We start from the raw sequence: 24,039 nt of genomic DNA, 5'->3' as shown, positions 1-24,039 counted from the left end.
TAAATTTAAGAATTGGTAAACAAAAAGAGAGTCATTTAAATAACATAATTATAATTTAAAAACAAACCTTTTTTATTTTTGTGACTCATTTGATAATCCTACAAGCCACAGCAGAATAAAGCCTTGGTTCATCTCTGCCAGAGACTCTGACTTTGCCAGGTCGCTCAGTCAACAATGTGGTACAGATGCTAAGGCCAAGTTCTCTGTGGTTTTTCAGTCAACTGTTTATGTTGTGTGATTTATTAATCAGTGTGCAGGAGCTCTGGGTGCTTGCTTGTGACAGTTACCTCATTCTTGTTTATTTTTCAGCTGAGCCGTATCTTGAATAATGAGCTTGAAGTGTGTTGTGCATTTAGATAAGAGTGTGTAAGTCAAATATTTGATATTAATACTTTTAGATCTGTGAATGTTTGTGCTGTTCAGTCTTTCTGCTCACCACTAATATGTACCTGCATTAGACTATAAGTTTGTGGTACTTTCTGTACATTAAGAAAACACAGGAAACACATGTAAATCATGTAATATGTTTTCATATCATGTGGATATCTGCCACATTTACAGTCTTTTTTGCATCAAATTCCCACTTTGTGTTTCCTCCGACAGTGTTTCCCTGTTGAGCTGTGGTGGACGTATGGTGACAGAAAGAGAAACTGAAAAGACTGTAACACTGACAGATATCTACTTGATTGGACTAATTTGGACAGTTGAAACTTCATATTAGCTGCGGATAAACTTTTATATTTATTATTGCACTTAACTGTGGATGTTGTCCCCCACTTACATTGCATTATGAAGAGATCTTCTAATGGTCAGTATTAACTTGAGGAATGATTACAGCAAGAAAAACATGTTTAAATGTTCATTTGGGCTTTGTTGTTTTAAGATAGACTTAAAGAAATTGTGTACCCATATCCTCAAAATCAGTCTTATGACTATGTATCTTAGAAGTCCATGATTTAAACTCAAGTCTTTTTTTTATTTATTTATTAAAGTACAGTGCATTTATGAACTATTTGCAAAGAGACATACACAATAAGAGAAATACCTCACACTGTAGTCCAGCAGGTAGAGACAGCTCTGCACAGGTATGTGTAACAAGCTTTAAAACTGATCTCTTGAGAAACATTGTGGATTTGACTTCTGATTTCTCACTTAATTTCTGTTTAATCATTTATCTTTTTACATTTTACAACTTTATCCGTGCTTATGTTTTTGTGATTATTTTTCTAATAGACTACTCCCCGTAGTTGTGTGTGTTGTAAGATGTGTTGGTAATAAAGTTTAAGAAAAAAACAGAACCGTGAAAGATCTCGCGAGAGTTATCATTTTAACCCAAAACTATTATATTTATGAAACAATGACTATACATCTCGCGAGAGTTCCTCAAATGACATGGCCGTCTCCTTGGTGTCCCAGCAGATGTGTTTCTACCTCTCTGTCCTGCCAGCGACTCACATCGGGTAATGTCAGGGACTATTAACACCTCGTTTTAACCGGGTCCTTACCAGCAGCACACTGAAGTTTCCAAGAGTCGCCTGTAAACCAGGTTAAATGTCCTGTTTGTATTTAGATAAATGGTTATGTAGCTGGCAGACCCAGAGTCATGCTCCAGTTATACATGAAACTGGTTGTGAACAGCATATGTGTTACTACAAAACTATTTTTTAAGGTTAGAGAAAAGACTGAACACTCTCATTTAAGAGTAACATTACCCATTCAAATGACCCATAAACATGCAATATTTTGGCAGTCTAACATTTGTGTTGCTGTAAGTACATGAGAAGTACATGTTCTGATGAAAATATTAAGATTTAATGAGGTTATATACCTACGAGACTGCAACTCAAGTTTTCATGCAAGTGGTAAAGTCAGGACATTAAGTTAAATGAAAGATCAATTAAAAAAACAACAACAAAAATAACAACACAACAATAAAAGGCTGGTAATAATTGTTAAGGCTGGGTTACAGCAAGGATGGGAACTGATAAAATGCTCGATTGCACACATTTGTTTTTTTAAACTAGCCACTTTAATATGTACTTCATGTGTCAGTTCAGTTACAGTTTTCTCCTCACATTGGTAATATCTGCCTTGGGCCAAATTCATCAGCTATTCATTTGTTTTTTTAAAGGTTACACAGAGGGGTAGGCTCATAATGATGCATGTCACAGAGCAAGTCAAGTGTCTTCAGTCTCCAGCCTGAGCTGCAATCCTCCTATGATTACATGGCTGAGTTGTGAACTGTGTTCAATGGGAAAAATGAATAACCTTTCTAAAGAGCTGCTCAGGGATCACAATTCAAACATAGTGGTACATCATGGGGGATAATCATGTGAGGGTGACAGTGCTGCATTGATTTATCTACAAGAAGCGGATGCGTGTGTGCATAGATGTATGCACACATACCAGGTGTTGATTCTGTATATGTTATTAAAACAGTCGTACTGGTCCAGCGCAGTCAGCAGTTTCCTTGCACTGTCTGTACAGAAGCTAACATCATCCATGCAGCAAGTTATGCTTACAATTTTGCAAGAACATCTAACATTCAACAAAGTATAGAAGATTAAACATGGAGACACCAATATTATGATTCACAGTGTCTAGATTAAGTGTTTTGGATAACATTATTTTATCTGTTCTTTCAGGATCATCTCGTGTCTCAACTTTGGAAGTCCATATTGAAAGACGACATGTTTCGAGTAAGAATACCCTTCTCACAGATTGCCCTTGCCACTGTGCTTGGAGTTGGCGGTGGCATTTATATCTACCGACCCTGTTTTGACCCAAAGCTTAAGACCTCAGAACAGCAAAACCAGGATGTGGCAAAAAAAACCTGAATGAAACTGATGGAAATAATTCATCAGTTTGAGAAAATACTTCACTAGGCATAAGCCAGAAGAACCACATCAGAGGCTGGTGGACTGTCAGAGTGGGAAGCCAAATATACCAAGACCAGCATGGATACATTCAAGTTACTTTGTGGGTGTTTTGTATGATTGTATAATGTACAGAATAAAATATTGAATAATTTACCTCACTTATTTATCATGTGTTTCTGATTGATTTGTCAAAGTGTCAGGTGTCACGCTGTTTTCCATGGATTTCCAAAGGATTTGTTTAATGTACACCTCAGCATAATCCTAATTGGAAAGATAAAACAAATAAATTGTTAAATAAATAAATATCTGTGAACCAAAAAAGAATAATGGGGCTTACTTTGTCTGTCTGTTGGCAAACACAACTAAAAGTACTCTTAAGCCCTGCTAGTGGTCGCTAGTGGCTGTTCATTTTAAACCACCATGTTTGTACCAGTGCCAAAACCTGGAAATATTTTAGCCATGGGTTTCCTTGCCAGATTCCAAATCCTTTTTTCCCACAGGGATCAACATTCACGCTGAAAATAAGGTTTGTGGTTCACATGAGCCTGAAAATAGCTCACATTATGAACTACAACATGAGATACATTAATATCTCTGAGCTGTGTGAAGCTGTAGAATATAAGCTTTCTATTACACCTAACAGAGATCGAAAAGATATTCAAAATATTTACTTAAGTTTAAAAAATAATCATTTACAAGTTCTGTGATTCAAATTTAACATTATTGGTTTAATACTACAAATGATTGATCTAAAACAAACTATTTTAAGGGCTGGACACATGACTCTTATGTGAAATCTTAACCTGAAGCCTGCCCAATAAGTAGCTCTGAAATTAATGTAGTAGAGTATTGATCAATGGTTAAGGGCCCCAGGCCCTCCCTAAAAGAGATGCTATTAGTTTTTTTGTGTATTTTTTAAATTTTAATTTACTTGAAATAATTATTTATTTTTAGATCTAAATGTAGTCAAATGAAAATATTATTGACCCTAAAAATACAAACATCATTTTATAAAATATCAACCAACTGTTAGATGTTACTTGTAAATCCCCCCTAATTCTAACTGTTGTCTAACAACAATATCTATAAAACATTGTTAAAGATGAACCAGTGGTTTCCTACATTTTTGGCTTTTGATGTTTTACAAAAAGCAGTGTGTAGTCGGGGTCACATTTCAGATGTCTATGAGTTGTCAACAGCTCAACCAAATATAGATTGTTTTCCCTCTAAACTTCTCACGTGGTTTAATTTCAATAAATGTTCAAATGATCCAATATTTCAACAAAAATCAAAGATTAGAGAAAAAGTGCAAAACCTCAAAACAGATTTGTGTATCACAACTTTTTTAATGAATCATCTCACGACCCCTCAGATTTATCTGGTGACCATTTGGAGGGGCTCAACCCCTAGGTTGGGAACCACTGAATTAAACTAGCTAACTCTATAAGTAATTCACAGTAACTCTACAGCACCTTCAGCAGCTCAAATCAGAAACAGGTTTATTGCCAAGACACATACTGAATGAATAAAACAAGTACTTTTATCTTAATGCTTCAAGTTCATTTTGCTGCTAATACTTGTAGTTTTACTTACGTAGGATTTGTCACACAGTACTTGTTCTTGTAATCTAGTAGTTTTACATTACTGTATTGGAACTTTTACTGAAGTAACAAGGATCTGAGTATTTTTTCCAACATTGGTGGTTATTGTGATAAACAAAATGTGTAATTTACATATTATATTATATTTTACCACATAGGCCACTTTCTGTCCATTGTAAATCTCCAGTGGCATTTAGGGTTAAATTAGCTGATTTAAATTTAGGGAATTTGTGTGAGTTCGAAGCAGTGGTGGCAGAAGTAGCAGTACCACACTTTAATGGTACTTAAATCCAAGACAGTCAATCTGCAAAAGGCCTAGATTAAAAAACTAGCTTTTTTACCACCACTACAGCTGTTCAAAGGCCTTATCTCAGACCTTATTTTAATTGGTTGCAAATGTTTTTAACTTCAATCACCATATCTTATCTGTTTACTTTTGTATTTATCCATTGTTTTATTTTATTTCCCCTAATATTTCAATTATTTTCTTTTCTTTTACCTAACATTGTTTTGCGCTTTATGTGTTGTTGTGTTGCTGTTGTTTCTCGACACAAAATGAGGATTCGAGGTAAAGTAAAGGTTTACACATTAATCAAACTTTATTTGTACAGCACCCCTCATACAGGTTAGTGACATTTGAAGTTAACTGATATAAAAACTAGATAAATAGTTAGGCTATAGTTTTATGATTTCAACCCCACTGTTTGGTAACTCATTGTTTTATATGTAGCCTAAAATCTTCATTAGTAAAGTTACAGCTGTCAGTGGAGTACAATATTTGCCTTATTTTTTATTTTTTAAATGTGTTGGAGTACAAGTATAAAGTGGCACCAGATAGTTCAGGTGCCATATTGTTCTTAACGCTGCGTCACTCTACTCCTGCCTGCGGGGGTTTAGTAACGTAACGGTCACTGGTGTGTCAGTTAGCTAACTAGCAGCTGAGTGATGAAACTGCAGCTAGCTCCGTGGGGAGGAGCTGTTTCTCAACGACACAACACGCACTAAAAGTAAAGGTGTAGCCCAGTGTTAATGAAGCTGGTCTCATGTCAACTAATGGCCCAGAGGCAACGGACAGAGTAAAGTCCTCATTCATTCGTTACTTTTAGTACAAAAGTGTTCAGCAGTAACTTCCAGCTAAGCGTTGGAGAGTTTTCTTGTAAAGCACGAAGCAGCGCAGCAGCAACGCCCCGGGGCCGGTGAGTAACTGTGCTTTCAGGAAATGTCAGCCGAGAAAACCAGACTCTAGCATCTGTTAGGACAAGTTTTTAAAAGTTTCTTCTCTTATTAATTCGCTCTTTCATTTAGCTGTACTAACATATTACAGCCTCTACTTAAACTGTCCAACCCTCACTTATAAACCACTGAGCAGAAACGCTGGGGAACACAATTTTTTACACCTGCCTTATTTATCCTCTAAGCTCTGCTAGCTTTTCTCCCACTTGCTCAACCACTATTTAAACGAGCAACAGGCAGTTTTCACCACCAGCGCTTTACGTGTTATCAACAACTTTCCAGGCATGTTTGGACACAGATGTAATTAACTTACGCAATGTGACTGACATAGGAAGCTGGGAAGTTGACATCATGTTGTAATGTGGGCTGTTGGATCTACATTAACAAGTATAAAGTGATTATTTCTTGTCTAAAGAGGTCACCTGACCACCAGGGACAGCCACATGAGGACCAGCTGAGTCATTAGTTTTTGTGTTTGTCTCAGTTAATCGATTTGAGTGTTGTTGGTGATCTTATTGTTGTTCTTGTGTGTTTGAGTTGTGCCTCACACTGCCTGCTGCTGCTGCTGGGCATGACGGCAGATAAATCCTCACAAACTATTTTAATGGGTGGATAGTTTAGCAGCTCTGGCAGCCAGGAGTTTTAAAAAAGCACTGTGCTCATGTCTAACCTTTTACACTTCATTGTCACACACTTGCGCTGCACCCTTTTTCATTTCGAGGTGGTTCAGCTTTACTTTATGGTATGTACACATCCGGATTTTCCCAAGGAGCTGGCAGCCTCTGTGTTGGACAGCTGCCCAGGGTGGGTCTTCCACTTCTCCCTGACAAATGATTATAGCTGCGTTTTGTTTGCTGGTCTGCATGGGTGGTAGTGCTGTACATGCCTGGCAAACACCGCTGTTAGGTTTCACTCACGCTGCAGGAGAAAAGGCCTACAGACAACTGTGTGCAGCGAAAGTGTGTTCATACTTTATTTAAACTTTATTGAAACAGAAACCCTTCAGTGGGATTAAACATCTTTTTTTTTTTTTAAACAGTCCTGGTCATTGTAGGCAGAAATTACAATAAGTTACACACAGACAAACAAAAGACAATAACACAATCAAAATTAAACATAAATACAATTATTCAATGATTAAATCCCAAATGAAAATACTTATACAACCATATAAATGTGTTCAAAACCATATAAATAGCATGTTAAACTAACCTAGGGGTCCAATCAGTCCATCTGTAAATGGACACCAACATCCATCTCACTCCCGTATTAGCTGTTTCAAACATGACTTTATATATGCAGGTGCAACAAAGGAAAAGGTTTTCAGACAGTCATGTCCTGAGATAGGAAATTAGTTTTGAAGAGCGACTGTGACAGTTCATAGGTGACTCCTGATCTGCAGCTCGCCTTTACGATTAAAAATGTGTAATTTTGTCTATAAAATGCTGGGAAGTTTAAAAAATGCACATCACAGTTTGCCAGAGTCCCACGAAAAATGACATTTAATTGATTCAGCTCTATAGTAGATGCACAGATTGGTTGCAGCAGATGATGAGACTGTTAACTCACTTTTCAGCACCTCGGCCTCCCTGATGTATATTGTTGTCTTATACAGTATATCAGTATATATGTGAGGTCTGTAACACCATGAATCTTTCGCTGGCACTGTGTGTGTTACATGTTTCAAACAGGCTGAACATGATGAGTCTGCCCTCAGGTTGAAATATGTTAAATTATAACAACTTAATTTCATAAAGTGTTAAGACAGTCTGATTGATTAAAACATTAAAACAGTGATGGTGTTTGACTGGAGTAAAAGTGACCATGTTACCTCAGTGTGGTTTAAAGACGTTAAAATGGGAGAAAAACAGAGGACTGGTATGTGACTCTTGGAGGAAGTGACATACTCGTATTAAAAAGGAATAATGCTAGCTGAACAAATATCGACAGTAAAAATATTGGACAGATATTTGTAACACTATCTAAGTGTCTGTGTACCTCCATCACCCTGTCGTGACATGTGTTGGGATTATTTAGCCGTCAGTTCTGCTCTAGACAAAACAGCTCTTGTTGCGGATAATAAAATCAGTAAATTTGGTTAAGATAAAGCATCACACTTAGTTTTAAACTGCTTTTTTAAAGCTGCTTGTGAGGCCCGCTGAACGGGACTAATGTATTATGTGAGGTAATCTTGTGGTACGACAGAGCCTCATTTGTAGTCTGTTAAAAGGTTGTGTGAAACATGAGCCGTCCAATGTTGTTTCCTCGTAACCCAAATTGGGTTACCTTGCATGATTTTAAGGCAAGAGTTAATTGAGGAAAGTTGATAAAGGAAGGTAATCGGGAAGATTTTGATGTGCAGAAGATTGATGTCCAGAGGAAAGAAGTATCAGTGTTTTTATTACAGCTGTTCTCCAGCTGTTTGACTTCACCAAAGAGTAAAATCAGCCTCCTCATATCTCATTTGAAGACGTCTACATCCTGTTGAAGACATCGGTAAGGACATTGTTGTTCATGTCAGGCTGTAAACACAATAAGTCATGTTTGTTCTGTCTGATTGTTTTCTGCACTCTTTTTCTTGCCCAACACAACGGAAGATCTCACTCTGCCATCAGAGCTCGCTTCCTTTTCACCACCATGATAGGACTGGAAATCTAATACAGTATATGTTAAATAGTGTTCAAAGTTGAGTTTTTAGCACAGTATTATATACTACGGGCGTATTAGGCATGAACATTTATTTTCTTTAATCATAACTCACTTCTGAACACGAGATGATGTTTCTTGTTTTTGATTTATGTTGATAAGGAGTCTGATCATCTTGATAATGGTCTGCGGAAATTTGCTGACATCTCCAGCAGTGTGGTTTTGTCTGACTGTGTCACTTTTAGTGACCTGTTTTCACTACAGCAGAACTCTGAGTCAAGTTTCACGTAAGGGTTTAAAACAAAATGTCAGTAAATGACGTAGAAATAAAATAATATGAACAAATAGATTTGTCTCATATTGAAGTATATTTAAATGTACAAATTGAGCTTTTTCACATGAGACACTTTGAATTGTGATAGCAGAGAAAACACAGACGTTATTAATAGCATTAATGATGTCTCAGTTTCAGTAATTATTCATCATTAATGTTCTTGATTACACCTGTGTTTTTCCTGCTGTGACAAGTCAAAGTGTTTAAAGTTAACTTGATAGTAATTTTCAAGGTCTGAATAAACACCAGTTAATATAACACTATAATTTCACAGAGGAAAAGAAAACCGAGAACTAAACATTATAAACTTCATGAAGTCAAAATTCAAGCCTGTTTTATTACTGTGTATGTTTTAGTGAGGATTACACAGACATAATACACACACATAATAAACTGAGTGTGTGACAGGGGATCAGTGGGGCTTTTTGAATGGATGTTAAGGGGAAAGTGGTGCAATGAAAGAAGAAGTGTGGCAGGAAGTTGTGAATTTGAAGCTAATTAGCTATTTTGCTCATATGTAAAAATATAGACGTGCAAGTTGTTTCCTTATAAAATGATTCCAGGAGGTCAGAAAAGTTTAAACTTTCACTGTGAACTTCTGTCCTTACAGAGAAGGGGGCAATTTTAATTAGAGTGGTACGTCTTTTGCCTTGCAGAGGATGATAATAATGCGATTTTAAAAACACATTTGAGGTTTTACACAATAAAAATCCTCAAATCAACAATCAGTGAAAGATTAGAAGTCAAAGGGTATAAAAGTGAAGCTGAATGATGTCAAACACAAACCTTCATTTCATCATCATGAGGGTTTGTTTCAAGAATTGGTCAATAGCTCATAATAAGTGAGCCAGCCTGAGCTCCTTACAACATGGAGCAGCTCTGATTAAAAGGACTGCAGCTTTTAAACCTTCAACACATCTAACTCTTCCTCAGTCTAAACAAACCCACAAGCAGGAATGTGGACTTATAGATCCAGAGGTTTGGTGCTCTTCGCTCACCGTTTATGGCCGCATCAGCGCTCCCAGCAGCTGTTTCTATTGCAGTGTGTTTATTATGGATCTTGATTTTGCACAAGACCTTAAGCTGCTTATGATCCAGATGAAAGGTTCAGTGGGGGTCACAGTGGAAGAATGTGGACTGAATATTTCTCTACGCTGTGGTCATATGATGCATCTGCGCTTTCTTCTGACTGTTTTGACCAGAATTAGTCCAGCACGAAGAGTGAAAATGTTCATCCAGTAGGTAAAGCTCCTCTTTTTTATAATGTAGCTGTTAGAAAACTTTAATTTAACTCTTAAATGTGCAGAACAACAATCAGTGAGTGAACATTACCTGTGGAGAGAAAGTGTTACTGCTTTGAGGCCCCGGTGACGGTGAGTGGACAAAAACTAAAGTGTGTTGCTGCGTCTATTGCTGGAGAGGGACAGAGGAATTTAAAATGCTTCCTGTCACTGTGTCAGCAAGATGAAACAGCTCTTACGTTACACACTTTAGCCTGCAGAGCCGGAAACTGGGCGTATCAAAAACAGAGGTTTTGCACAATATTGGAAAAGTGTAAAGGACATTTCATGTTTCTCACAGCAGCACTGACTAAGTTGAACTACTACAGAGTCTGTTTCTTCTCTAGATGTATGTGGAAATGTAGGAAGTGGATGTCAGGAGATTGTCAAGTATCTATAGAGTGTATAATAATAAATATGTATTAATAATGAGTAGTTGGATCGCTAAGCCTACATGCTGTCACCAACACGTTTCACAGGTAATCATAGATTATAGATAATTGAAAATCGATTTCCACACATTTTGGAGTTTAAAAGGCCAACAAAGCAGCACACTGCAGGAAAGGTAACGGTGAAAAGGCTGTTATGACATAATTTTATTTGTATAATGTTAATCATGAATATATTTATATTTTCTGTGCTTTCTGTGGTGAGCTGCTTGTCTTGTATACAGTCTATTGTCCTGCTGTGTGTTACACTCGTTGTGGGAAGACAGTGCTGTGTACATACGGGCTCATTTCCAAAATTAAAACAGACACTGATGTACAGATTGCCTCGTCAACACCTTTCAGGGCTTTATCTTTTCTGTGTGTGTTTTATGTAACTAGGTGTCATCACACATCCTCCAAACTGGCATCTGGAGGTGATGGCTCACCAGCTCAGAAAACAGACGTGCTTTAGCGTGTGTTTTAATGACTGCATCTTCACTGTGTGTTCAGAGTGAAGATGGATGGAAGATGACAGCAATTACTGCAATTACATGCTAATTTTATACTGTTAGATCAACCAGTTGGACTGGAAAGACAGCAGACAAGAAAACAGACTGAATTCCTTATAAAGGATAGTGGATAGACCTGTGAGGTGGATTTAGGGAATCAGTCCTTTACCTTGTTCACCCTGCAGAGGAACTTGGTACTAAACTGTTTATTCAAAACTGTAGGCAGGCATGCAGTAGATGTTGTCTGCACTGAATAGACGGAGAAAATTACAGAAATACAGTGTGGGAAAACAGGACAAAAAAATGATTATGGATTTATAACAAATATGAAGAATGTGATCAGGAAGATGTCGAGCAACTTCCCAATACTACCAAAAACAGATAAAAACCTAAAACACACAGCCTCCATCACCACAGATAAGTCAACTGAGCACTGCAGTGTATAGCAAACGTTACTCAAACAGGAATAAGTACTTTTATTTGTTTTTGTTGATTTTGTTTTCAGCTGTAGATTAAAACAGATTTGATGCATTAGTGAGAATTTAAAGTAGTGGGACGTTTGTGGGACCACATGAAAATAGTCTTTAATGCCCAATGAGAGCATTATCAGGGTTTCCTGATGTTTTATTGGGTTAAAGGGCAGAGGTAGACTGATGTGTAAGTTTTTGGGTTCACTTGCAGTTTTTTGTGTACTCGTCAGCACAGTCCTCTGTCGTTGCTCTACAGTTTCACTGCCTTCACTGTGTCTTTCCGGGACAAAAATGCCAAATAAGATATGTTTGTTGACTGAGTTCACTTTGTGTGTTTCAGAAATTAAGCACTCACTATGTCTGATGGGGACTACGATTACCTCATCAAATTCCTAGCCCTCGGTGACTCCGGTGTAGGAAAAACGAGCTTTCTCTATCAATACACAGATGGGAAGTTTAACTCCAAGTTCATCACTACAGTCGGAATTGACTTCAGAGAAAAACGAGTCGTAAGTTGTCATCTGTTAAAATGTTTGTTTTAGTAAAACGGTAAACTTACATGTAGCCATTGTTACCTTAAACATTGTAATTATTGCAATCTCTCCAAACTTCTGATGTAACATTTCCCTGTTTCCATGTGCACTACAAGTATTTATGTGTAATTAGGGTCTTAAATGCATTCCTAGACCATTAAGTAAGACTCCTGTAACAAAAGACTACTGATGAGTGTTGCCAGAGAAACCTGAGTAATGAGTAATATGTTGGTGAATGGCAGGCAGCACCCTCCTTAAGAATAAACACTTCATACCATGAGAGCAAACAGCTGAGCAGTGTTCATATTTACTCAGTTTATTCATTCTTTAATGCTGCTGACCTCCATCTCCAAGAATACAGCCTGACTCCACCGACAGGTTTTATCACAGCGACACTGGACATTTAATCAGTTATAGGAAGTGACTACACATCCATCATCGCCCATCATTATCTTTTTTATGTATCTATCATGCTTCCATCACTCCTGATGAAAGATTAGAGCTGCAGCAATTAGTTTTTTTTTCATCAAGCAGCTGCCGTCCAGAGCAGCTCATAGTGACACACCAGATTCATGCTGCTTATCTGTTATAATGAATTAAAATCAGTGAAATTAGTTTAATGTCTGGATTTAAAATGTTTTGGAAACTAAGCCTAAATTATATTATTTTCAATTTTTATTCGAGACAAGCATGTTGTAGGAACACTCATGAAGCTGGGCTGTTAAATTTGTAACTAAATGTAGTACTTAAAGTAGTGCAGAGACTGTTGAGGTAGTTTCTCTAACACACCACTTGTCTCGGTTTCTCTCAGGTTTACAAATCAACGGGTCCAGATGGGTCATCAGGCAAAGGACAGAAGATCCACATGCAACTGTGGGACACTGCAGGACAAGAGAGGTACATGAAGGATCCTTACTCTCACTCTCTCAGACTCATCAATCTGAAATAGTCTTCAATTGTATTCAAATGGGCTTTTATCTTCAATTAATTACATTTCTACTCAAGTTTTTTGTTTTTCTGTTTTTTCCCGAATGATGTCAGGTTTCGGAGTTTGACGACTGCGTTCTTTAGGGATGCAATGGGTTTCCTCCTCCTGTTTGACCTCACAAATGAACAAAGTTTCCTCAACGTCCGAAACTGGATGAGTAGGTCCTCTCATGTATCACACAAAATGTACAGTTTTAAATTGTTGAACCCATGATTCAGGAATCATCTCTGGATTTGTTTAAACACATGCAGAATACATTTGACTTTGTTAACATTTTTGTTGACTGCAGTAATACGTATATGTGCAGACAAGCTCTCAGTCTTTGGCCCATGTAGACTTGACACTCTTGGCAGACACAAATTACTCTTTAAATATTTTTCTATAAAAGTTTATTCTGACTTGAGCTACTGTGTCTTTCAGGCCAGTTACAGGTTCATGCGTACTGCGAAAATCCAGACATAGTTCTGTGTGGCAACAAATGTGACCTGACAGACCAGAGAGCAGTGAGTGAAGAAGAGGCCCGCGAGCTGGCAGAGAAGTACGGGTATGTTTCAGTTTTAAACTATCTGTACATGAACCTCTCCCTGAAACGTTTGTCAAGAAGGCAGTGGCTGCTTTGTTTGCCAAAGTCTGTGCAGGAGAATGAATGTCAGACAAAATTGGTCCTCCTTGAAAAGCTAATATTTGTACATGTGTGTAAAATATCCTGCTTTGGCCCTAATAGACACACCTTACTAAAAATACAAATAATGTAATGTGTGTATACTGTGTAACATGTTGCAATGCCTTCAAGAGGACATTATTAACCTCAGTATAGTCAAAGTTGGGACACATTTTCTCATTTAAATTAATGGGAAGGAGTGTCCAAACTTTTTTAATTGGTACTGTTTCAGTGCTTTGATCATCATGGAACTTTTGATAATTTAAGTTTAGTTTCCTTTTCTCTTCGTAATATTGGTAGCAGTTCTTTGTCATTGCCTGTTATTAACTTTATTCCCATCCATGCAGAATCCCTTATTTCGAAACGAGCGCTGCAAACGGACAGAACGTCAATGAGGCTGTGGATGTCCTGCTGGACCTCATCATGAAGAGGATGGAGCGATGTGTTGACAAGTCCTGGATCCCGGACGGGACCGTCAGAGCCAATGGACCCACCAACCCAGACATCTCAGAGGGCTCAGAGAGGAGCAAATGTGCCTGTTAGGATGGCGAGGAGCCATTTTAGTTGTCCATGTGCATAACGCTGATGTAAAAATAGGTCGTCCAAGTTTATATGTTGTATTCTGTGTTAGGAAAAACTTAACAATAATTTGTGCCCATTACTGATATTCTATTAGACAGACTGTATTGTATGTCAGTACAGAATGAAGTCAATAGGTTTCATATCATGGGTCTTTAATTCATTCATATTGGTTGCAAGTGTTGGATATTTATTTGTTACAATGCCTAAATATCCAACTTCTATTCAGCTCTATCAGTTGAATATATTGATCGTATTTTCAGGTATAAACTTTGAGCTCTGTGTTGCAGCAAAGTGAGCTGCCATGCAAGATGTGTTATAAATATACTGTTGATACTCTTTACATGCTGAAGGGTTTGCATGGAGTCACACTCATGGAGTTAAATCAAGAAAGGAGTCACTTGTATTTCTCTTTCTACTGCCAGGCAAGGGTTTACTGTGACACTAACAGTCACCTTCTTTCACTGTGGATATACTTTTAGCTGCTTTAGGTAAGCAGCTCGAGTTTGTACTATCAATGCTCTGCTGAATGTGCAGGTTTAATGCTGGAGTCGCACAAGTACTACAGCCAGAAAAAAATGTAGCTCTCATTGACCATCCAGAATTGATAAGATGGACAATTAACACTTGTTTCCTTTTCTGAATCAACACTCGTGTTTGTCCGCCTGCAGAACGTGAATCATGGAATACAGTTTGACCAAATCATCGACATTTCATTAGTAAGCACAGTGACAGTTTTCTCTTATACTTACATTTTTTAAAATTAAAAATTTATGTTCAGTAGTCTATTAAGAGGAATAAATATATCATAACTAAAACTAACTCAGGCAATTCTTCATCTGCTGTATAAAAGATCTATGCAAATGTATATTTGAAAGAAAAATGTTCCTATATTGACTGTTTGTGTTATTCAGATTTACCTTAAAACTACAGTATAAGATTTTGGACATTCAGGATTCAGGTTTAAAATATAAAAATATGGCAACTGGACCATTTACTTTTTGATTCTTAAACTATGGAGATGAAGCTTCGCCTTTCGAGAAAATAGTTTCTTACTCTCCTAAAACATTAATTATGAGACAGAAAGAGCAGAGGTGGTATTTCACACAACAAATACCGTAAGTTTTACTATTGTTTTATCGCCTTGGTCGAATAGTTTGCTGTTAGGTGCCAAAAGGACGCTCCATTTATAAAAATCTCTAAACCTCAGAAGATTGTTGGATTGTTTTGTTTCAGGTATTCATGTGACAATATGCAAACAAGGCAATGTAGATTTTGTATTAGGCAAGCATTGTTTTTTCCTTTTTTCCCCTCCTTTTAATAAGGAAGGAAACAAAATGGAGTTTGGTTTACCTTCACAGTGTGCATTTAAAATCCTAGTGATTACCACTTCAAATCAGTTTATTAGACCACTGATATTTTATATTTTACAGTATTTACACTTAGTAAAACACTGAAATGACACTGTGAGAATATTTGTCCCAGCTGTGTTTAACAGTATCACACACATACACATTATAATACACTGTCATTGTTTTCTGTATTAAAAAAAGTATAAATACTTGTCACTCTTTAAATTCACAGATTATATGTCACAAAAACTGAATTTGATATTAGTAAAACTAAATGAAAATCTTCTTTCAATTGTGCACTTTCATGTGCAAAATATGTACATTTTGTCCAAAAATAAACATTTTTATTTATGTATTCTTTGAAGCATTTTGTCTAATTTTGTATAATCTATTAAGGAAATGTTACATTAGTGTTGTGTGTAAATGCAATAGACAATCTGGTTGTATTTATAGCCACTATCCTTCTATTTGTGCTTTTTCTACAATATTCACTGAGAGTATGATAGGGGAACCCTAAGTGACAGTTTTTCCACTTATTTTGTTCACTAGAGGGCACCTAAGCAGAACCTCCAACTCCATTACAAGGGCAACTCATAGGACACTGCATTATATGTTGTTGGGGCACTATCAAATGTTCTTCCACTGAAAGGGCACCCATGACGGCACTTTATTCAATATGGTCAAATATAGAGGCGCTCTAAAGGGCCCTTCATCCTCATTTACCCATAGCTAAGACAGAGATGGTTTGCTGCAGCCATCCTGACTTCCTGCAGGGGGCAGCACCTCCTCTGCACAGCTCCAAACCGGGAATTGTTGGACTGTTGAATAAGAAGAAGAGCACATCTAAACTGAAACAACATCCTGAATTGAAGAGGGTAGACTGTGAAGGTCAGTGAGGCTCTTTTAAACCAATGTTGGGCAACTTTCACAATTCTTTCTTCGTATGTATTAAGTCAGGCGTCTGTTCTTGACACAGCCAAAGCGTAAAACCCGCAACAACAACACATACTTCTGCCTGAGGCTCACCAGCTAGCTGTATTTCTACTCTGAGAAAAGTTCTCCTTCAGCATTGACTAACTAACTCAGGTAAAGGTGTGTTTTTTCTCCACAACGGATACTGACTCGTACTTTAATCTCTCAGTGTTGTGGAGCTGGTTTTAATGCTATAGCTACGTTAATATGGTGTGAACGTGATTTCCTGACGGTAGCTAACATGTGAGGACCTGATAAGAGGAGGGTTTTTTGGCAGAAACACACACGTATTAAATATTTTCATTAGTGCTGGCATTGCCTTTCATTCATTCATACATGCTTTGACAGGTTCAGGGTAACAGTAACAGAGATAAATGTAGTTTAAGGTCTTACTGCGGTTGCCATGGTTATACTAGAAACAGACTGTGTCTCTATGGCAACAGGTGTAATAGCATCAGCTGCCTATGATTAAATACTTAGGTTGATTTCTCCTAAACAACTGGCTTTGGAAAGTAGTTTGTAGAGAGGCGCAAACGAGGATGAGACAGATTTATTGCCCGTGAACTGGAAGTATTTATGTAGAGAACTTGAGGAAAGGTGAAGGAATACTTTGATTTCAGTTAAAGACACCATAGAAGTTTTATAGAAAAGGCAGAAATACAGCATGGAGAAACTAAAAGAATCAGTATAAGTAATAAGGACAGGAGTACGCACTAGGTAAAGTTTCCCAAAATGTAAGCTGACCTCAAACTGGGGAAGTTTGAGTGTGGTCCCCATCATAATTGGGTAAGAGGAAGAGGCCCTGGTGAGATATATTGTCTGGATGGCAGATCACAGATTTTCTCTAACCAGAACTATTATAGTGCCTTGTAGAAAAAAGGACTGTGAAGGAGTCAAGAGTTAATCTAAAATGCTTCAGATGTTGAAGAGACGAGAATAAAGAATAAAATGACATCTTGTAAAAGTCATAATAATCTTAATAAATATAACGCACAGACTACAATATTTCCAATTATGAGATATTTATCCAGCACTTTATAATAGATGGTTTGTGTAAATATGTATTTATCATGGAGTAGTCTGTGTGTTCATCTTCGAGGACACTACATGACATTAAGGATAGGTGTGTGATAATGTGTGTTTTCTCTTTACAGAATGCCTTTCCATTTTTGCCCCCAGTGTGGGACAAAGCTGCAGCCTGGTTTTAAATTTTGTCCATCATGTGGGGAGAAGCTCCACTGTCCTGCTGATGTACCTGTAGCTGTGGGGGCCACTGCTTCTCTAAACGTTTCACCCCTTAAAAGTGATAAAGCAACAATATCAATCGTTAAAACAAGTCTAGCTTCAAGCACAAGTTGTGAGCCTACAGAAAGTGAGGGTCGTTATTCATGTGGTTACTGTGATTATCCATTGACAACTTTTGTGTTTGTAAACTTATAAAATGTATGATTTTTCTTCTACAGCCCATTCATGTGTCACCTCAGGTTCAATTTCTCCTCGTCCTGTAATTCGAAAGACCCGCAACACCCTCCGCCTGGACAGGGAGGCCACTCCACCTGCCAGTAATTTCACTAATCTTGTTAGAAATGACAGGATTGAAGGTGATTTTAATGATTTAGAAGCAGGTACTCTGCTTTACTGTTCTGAGGAAAAGGTTCATCTTAGACTTTGAGATGTGAGGGATCAAAGTACAGCAACATGCAAACACATGAGTGCCCAACCTCTATATGTAGATGCAACACTTTCTGGGCAGACTAGTACATGCAGATGAATAAAAATGTCTTTGAAACATCGAGCAGATATTAATATAGTGGGTGTAGTGGATAATAAATCAATGATTTGATATGCTTTGTTATTATTTTTATTGACAGATAACAGCATTGGAGTCCAGACATCTCCACTAAAGCAGCACACAGTCACTTTCAATCTTGACACACAGGTGGAGCCAAAATTAGAGTCTTCTCCTGCAGGGAAATCCCCTCGATCTGGTAAACTGAAGCAAAAAACACAAAATCTGTTTTATATGTTCATGATCGAAAATGCAGCATCTCTATATTCTTTGCTGTCATGATGTTTTCTCTTACATATCAATTGTGGCTGATCTGTATGTAGTCAGAGGAAAGGCAAACCTCTCCCCGCGTGCTGTGAGGCAGGTGGAAAAAAGAAAGAGACCAAGTGAACGAACAAGTGGTAAACAAGAGGAATCAACAGTAGACGGCTCTCTTGTGGCCATCACTGCCCTCGTTTCATCACCAAACGCCAAGTCTCCTTCAAAAGGTGAGTAAAAACTTTCAAATCAAACTCACATATTAATCCAGTAATAGGATAAATTCACCAGTAAAGTTTCAACCTTTGCTAATGCAAACATCTTTACTGAGCAGAGTTGAACTTTTCTTGGTTCTGAAGTTAATATACATTCATACATCATTCCTGACTCTGAGATTCAGTTGTTTATCACTCAAACTGTTTGCTCAACTTACCCGCTTATTTTACTCACTGGGACATCAGGATGTAATTTAAAACCATAAGAGACATACTTGACACCTTGTAAATGTGTAGGTTTGTTTTTTCTCTTTAACATATTTGGTTTCTCATATTTGTATGAATGTACATTCGCAGGAAAAGGCAAAGCCAAGAAGGCAAAACATGCGCCTGCTGTGGAGCCGCTACAGGAGGGTGAGGAGGTGACCGACACGACGGGCAAGAAGTGGAAACTGGTGAAACTGCTCAGTCAGAGCACGACAGAGCTCATCTACGAAGGTGAGATTTCAGTGGAAATACTAGAAAGTGCAATAAAGGTATAATTAAGTTAGATTGTGTATTAGTGATAATCACTTAGCTTTCACATTTAGTGTTATTGTTAAATATTACAACAAACCACACATAAGGAAATGTACAAGATGAAATTAAAGAATGCAAAATATCAAAGTTTGGATTACATGTACAGTATATTTTAGGAGAAAGAATAATAAATGTTTGTGTAGCAACTGTTCAGTAAATGTTTTTTTCATATTTCATGACACAACTGATCATCTTGGAAAACAAAATCTATTTTTGGGTTACCTTGAATCAAATTGTTTTTGTGTATCCAGTATTTGGACTGAATTATCTGTTTAAATGTGTAACTGTGAGTTGGTAAAATAATAGTATAAGGAGCTTCAGTATCACTGTTTCATCTGTCTTGTCTTTCTTCAGTTGTACAAACAGCGTCACGGGCCAATTCCAAGGAGTCAAACCACATCCTCAAACTGGTAAATGTGGCCTTGTTTTCTTACTAAATAAATAATGATGAATTACTGTCCTGCCCTGTTACTGATGCTGACTACTGCTACTAAAAACAGCTGCAGGAAACCCTGATTATGACATAAATACTTGGGATAATAGTTTCACTTTTTTCACAGTCACCCCACAGTCATGTTAACCCCGTCAGGAGTAGAGATTTGTTAAACTAGTTGGGAAAACAGGAAAATCCTTTTTTCCTCTTGTGTATGTTAAGCATAAATTATGTGATTGCAGTGAACATGCGATGAAACCTTAAACACAAACTCCAGAGAGGAATTGATCTCAAGCAGTAGTATAAAATAAATATTCAGTAGTAGCACAAGTAGATCACTCTAAAGGAAAATGCCTCAAGTAAAAATCTTGTATTAAAACGTTTATTTATGAAGAAGAAGTCTATATTAAAAAGTAAAATGTACTCCAGTGTCAAAAATAAAAGTGCTCATCCAGCTAATTCCTGTAACTGTTTCTTCTTCAATTCTTCATTTTCTCTGTGGTATCAGTAACGTTTGCCTTCTCTGTTTTTATCTTATTAGGGAGCTAAAGATGGAAGAATCTTCAATGAGCAGAACTTTCTGCAGAGAGCAGCTAAGCCTGCATCTGGTTAGTGAGTTTTCTTTCAGGTTTCGCAGCTTTAAATCAGCTGCTAGCCCAAAAAAATAGGTGTTAAGTCATTAAATTAAGACAGATGATGTTCCTGAATGTTTCTGTCCCTCAAGGAGGATGGAAAGAGAAGTAATCTTTCTTAAAAAGGCAGCAGCGGTATTTGTATCAGTCAACTGTTAGACTTGTTTCTTTGGCTCTAACAGTCTTCATAATGACACCCAGGCAGAAACCGAAGCACTAAAAACTTAAGTCTGATGGAGCCAGAAGGCTTTAAGAAGGCTTCTGGCAGTTTGTCGTGATCTAGTTACACAATATCAAGTCTCTGTCTTTCATTTCATAATCAGTTCAGAAGTGGACGAGCGCTTAATCAACTGGAGCCGGTTCTTGGGAAACGTTCGGTCTTAGACCCTCTTTAGATGCAATTCTGTAACCTCACACATATATTTAGTTTGGCACTATTGCATCACACTTCATTTCCTATCCTTTCCACACACACTTATACAGACTCAACCTGATACATAGATAGGTAGGTGATGCATGAGCGTGCACGATAATCCTCCCATTATAACCATCATGCTGTCTATCTCCAGTGGACAAGTGGATCAAACAAAACAAGATGGATTTTCTCGGGATTCCTTCCTGTGTCGGCTTTGGTCCTCATGCAGAGTCTTACAGGTGTGAAAGAGACAGTTTATTTGTGAAGATTTACACATTGTACTATACAAAGGCCTTTTTCATTTACCTTTTTGCTACATGTTGTGTTTTTTGTAGGTTCCTTATTTTCCCCAGTATAGGCCAGTCTCTCCAGTCTGTGATGGAGGAGGGCAACCAGCTTCTGTCTGAGAAAGTTGTTCTTCAGCTCGCCTGCAGAATAGTGAGTCTTCCCATCACCTGTAAACTTGTAGGATTGATTTTTAAAAAGAAATACATGTAATTATTGTTTTTTACTCTTTATTTTTTGCTCTATGGTTTTTTTTGCAATTTTGATTACTATTGTTTCCTAATTATTGCTTACTGCATTGTCAAGGAGCTGAAACCTAAGATTTTTACACTCTTAAGTTATTACACACTATGATTCTGCTGCCTTTCATGACTTTTTTTTCTCCTTGCAGTTAGATGTGATGCAGTACATCCATTTAAACGAGTATGTTCATGCTGATATTAGTGCAGAAAACATCTACATCACAGCAGGACAGCAGTCACAGGTGAGAAATGTTATGAGTATAAACTGACTGACTTTGTTCATGGGTGATTTTTATTTTATGCTGACGACTGTGTGTGGTTTAGGTATACCTTGTAGGATACTGCTATGCCTTCAGGTACTGTCCAGGAGGCCAGCATGTAGAGTACCGTGAAGCCAGCAGAACAGCCCACGAGGGCACCGTGGAGTTCATCAGCCTGGACGCTCATAAGGGAGCAGGTGAGTCTGTTGTGTGCTTCACTGATGCCTAGCCCAAAAACTCCCACTCCCACAATGTCATCACATATATAAGCCGAACTGCCAGATTTAATTTCTTCTCTGTAGGAGGGACACCTGCTCTCCTCCCACGCTCCATCTGTCTGCAGGGCCGTCTCTCTCACAAAAACACACACACACACACACACACACACACACACACACACACACACACACACACACACACACACACACACACACACACACACACACACACACACACACAGCACAGTCTTCAAAGCAGAATGATTTTCTCTTGTTTTTAAGTGTGTTAATTTATCTGCTTTTTTCTGAACATTACAATTTACAACATTTGAATTGAACAAAAAAGGCATCTGAGGTTTGACCTGCTCTGTCTGTGTGTGTTTCAGCTCCGTCTCGACGCAGTGACCTGCAGTCTCTGGGTTACTGCATGCTGTGTTGGCACACAGGGACGCTGCCGTGGTCCGCCCTCACTGAGCCGGACCAGGTAGCCACTCAGAAAGAGAGGTGAGATCCGGTTGCAAATGCCCACATGTCTTTGAGACGTCATAAAAACACTGACATGTTGATTTATCAAAGATCTAAAACATGGCTGTACAATACTCACCTTTAATTGTACAATATGCAGAAAAGTAACTTAATTCTAATTTTAGGTACATGGAGGATGTTCCTGCACTGTTAAGTCAGTGCTTTGGAAAGAAGAAAGTTTCCAGTGAGTAAAATACATTTTATAACACAACAAGTGAGTGATTACACGCCACTTTCTAACATATATATTTGTGTGTGTTATGGTGCAGGTGCATTTAAAACCTACCTGACTGCAGTGATGGCTCTGCAGTACTCTGAGGAGCCCGACTACTCAGCGCTGAAGGCCGGGCTCAGTGCAGCTCTGCAGCAGCTGGGCGGGTCGCTGGAGCAGCCGCTCAGCTTTTAAGTGGGGACACACAGCTCTGCAACATCTGTGCGCACACACCTGTGTATCTCTGGTCCACTACAGATTCAGTATTAGATTTTTACCTTTTTTTTGGGAGAATGTACTTTGCTGAATGAAATTGATGAAGTGTGAAGTGTCTCTCATTTGTAACGTGACACTCTTAAAACGTATTTTCATCTTTTAATGTCTTGTTTACAGCTGATGCAGCTCCTCTTATACATTGAACACTGATTTTTATTGTACCATTTCTGATTAGAGCACCACAGGACTAAACTTAGATAATCCTCTGTGAATTTTATGTCTGCCATGATTCCTGGTAGAACTCCATTGATTAATTGACTGACAGAAAATTGACCAGCAACTATTTTGATAATCATTTTAGTAAATTTTTCAAGAAAATATGCCAAAACATTTACCGTTTTCAGCTTCTTAAAATTGTTGATTTATTGCTTTTCTTTGTCATTCATTGTAGCAAACTGATTAGCTTTGACCTCTGCTCAGTCAAAACGAGACATTTAAAGACGTCACCTTTGACTCCCTGAAATTATAACTATTTCCTGACATTAGATAGATAAGGCGATAAATCAACAAAATAAACTATAATGAAAATGACTATGTGACTAAATGACTGAAAATAACAACATTTTCGCTCAAGAAACATTGATTATAATCAGACGAATAGGAAATATGAAAGCTAAACTTAAAACTCAGTTTCTGCATTAATATTTTGGAAGTTTAACTCATTCAGTGATGATAATATAACTGCCTACTTTATTTTAACAGAAATTGAACAGGAAAATTGCAAGATGGACTGTGATTATTGACTTGTTTTATCATGTTGTGTTTGAGGTTTGTTTGTTTTTTGCACTATAAGCAGGTTGACGTTAAGTTCAGTATGTGCTGATGACACTCATCAGGTTCGAGGGGTTTGATTGGATCGTCGTTTTGAGTGTTCACGGTGTCGTACATTTCTCAGATAAAATGTGCTGCAGTTTGAATGGGAGAGTGATGCAAATTCTCAATTTTTGATGCAGATATTGGGTGTTACTTTGTTAGTTAAAAATGTGTCACTCCACAATTCGTCTTGCTTTAGGTATTTTAACTAGTTGATTGTAATTTTTACACATTGCTTAACATGTAGCTGTGGTTCATTTACCTATATTAAATGGCTATTTTCTTTTAGTTTTTAAACAGTGCCTTAGTGTCCTTTGACATCACTTCACAACATTTAATTTGTTTATGCTCGTAAGAAAACATTTTAAATTTAAAGAGTGGAAATAAATATCTTCATGCTGGTTTTGAAATCTTGGTGATTTT

General features: G+C 37.6%; 3 protein-coding genes across 9 annotated transcripts; all 3 read left to right on the top strand.

Annotated features, from left to right (window-relative positions):
- The first annotated feature begins 1,382 nt into the window (after positions 1-1,382).
- Positions 1,383-3,064, top strand: LOC133980112 (protein PIGBOS1). Of its 2 annotated transcripts, none has more exons than XM_062418698.1 (2): positions 1,383-1,460; positions 2,646-3,062. In XM_062418698.1, the coding sequence occupies exon 2, from the start codon at positions 2,691-2,693 to the stop codon at positions 2,835-2,837; it is 147 nt and encodes a 48-aa protein (XP_062274682.1). In that variant the 5' UTR covers positions 1,383-1,460; positions 2,646-2,690; the 3' UTR covers positions 2,838-3,062. The 2 variants fall into 2 exon arrangements, with proteins under 2 accessions (XP_062274682.1, XP_062274673.1); XM_062418689.1 differs by having other exon boundaries at positions 1,451-1,546; positions 2,646-3,064.
- Positions 3,065-5,461: 2,397 nt separating this feature from the next.
- Positions 5,462-15,848, top strand: rab27a (RAB27A, member RAS oncogene family). Of its 2 annotated transcripts, none has more exons than XM_062415413.1 (6): positions 5,462-5,676; positions 11,721-11,889; positions 12,725-12,810; positions 12,955-13,058; positions 13,322-13,439; positions 13,910-15,848. In XM_062415413.1, the coding sequence occupies exons 2-6, from the start codon at positions 11,737-11,739 to the stop codon at positions 14,103-14,105; spliced, it is 657 nt and encodes a 218-aa protein (XP_062271397.1). In that variant the 5' UTR covers positions 5,462-5,676; positions 11,721-11,736; the 3' UTR covers positions 14,106-15,848. The 2 variants fall into 2 exon arrangements, with proteins under 2 accessions (XP_062271397.1, XP_062271389.1); XM_062415405.1 differs by having other exon boundaries at positions 13,322-13,445.
- A 460-nt stretch (positions 15,849-16,308) lies between these two features.
- Positions 16,309-24,017, top strand: vrk3 (VRK serine/threonine kinase 3). Of its 5 annotated transcripts, XM_062422258.1 has the most exons (16): positions 16,309-16,381; positions 16,470-16,579; positions 17,620-17,837; positions 17,929-18,066; positions 18,337-18,453; positions 18,578-18,742; positions 19,085-19,225; positions 19,661-19,716; positions 20,281-20,347; positions 20,941-21,025; positions 21,122-21,224; positions 21,463-21,555; positions 21,638-21,770; positions 22,178-22,295; positions 22,442-22,500; positions 22,586-24,017. In XM_062422258.1, the coding sequence occupies exons 3-16, from the start codon at positions 17,621-17,623 to the stop codon at positions 22,720-22,722; spliced, it is 1,629 nt and encodes a 542-aa protein (XP_062278242.1). In that variant the 5' UTR covers positions 16,309-16,381; positions 16,470-16,579; position 17,620; the 3' UTR covers positions 22,723-24,017. The 5 variants fall into 5 exon arrangements, with proteins under 5 accessions (XP_062278242.1, XP_062278261.1, XP_062278251.1 ...); XM_062422277.1 differs by lacking the exon at positions 16,470-16,579 and having other exon boundaries at positions 16,345-16,381; XM_062422267.1 differs by having other exon boundaries at positions 16,350-16,585.
- The last annotated feature ends 22 nt before the right edge of the window (positions 24,018-24,039 follow it).

Source organism: Scomber scombrus, chromosome 1, assembly GCF_963691925.1.
Source record: "Scomber scombrus chromosome 1, fScoSco1.1, whole genome shotgun sequence".
Lineage (NCBI taxonomy): Eukaryota > Metazoa > Chordata > Actinopteri > Scombriformes > Scombridae > Scomber > Scomber scombrus.
Note: the sequence above shows the minus strand (reverse complement) of the source record. Positions and strands in the feature narration are given on the sequence as shown.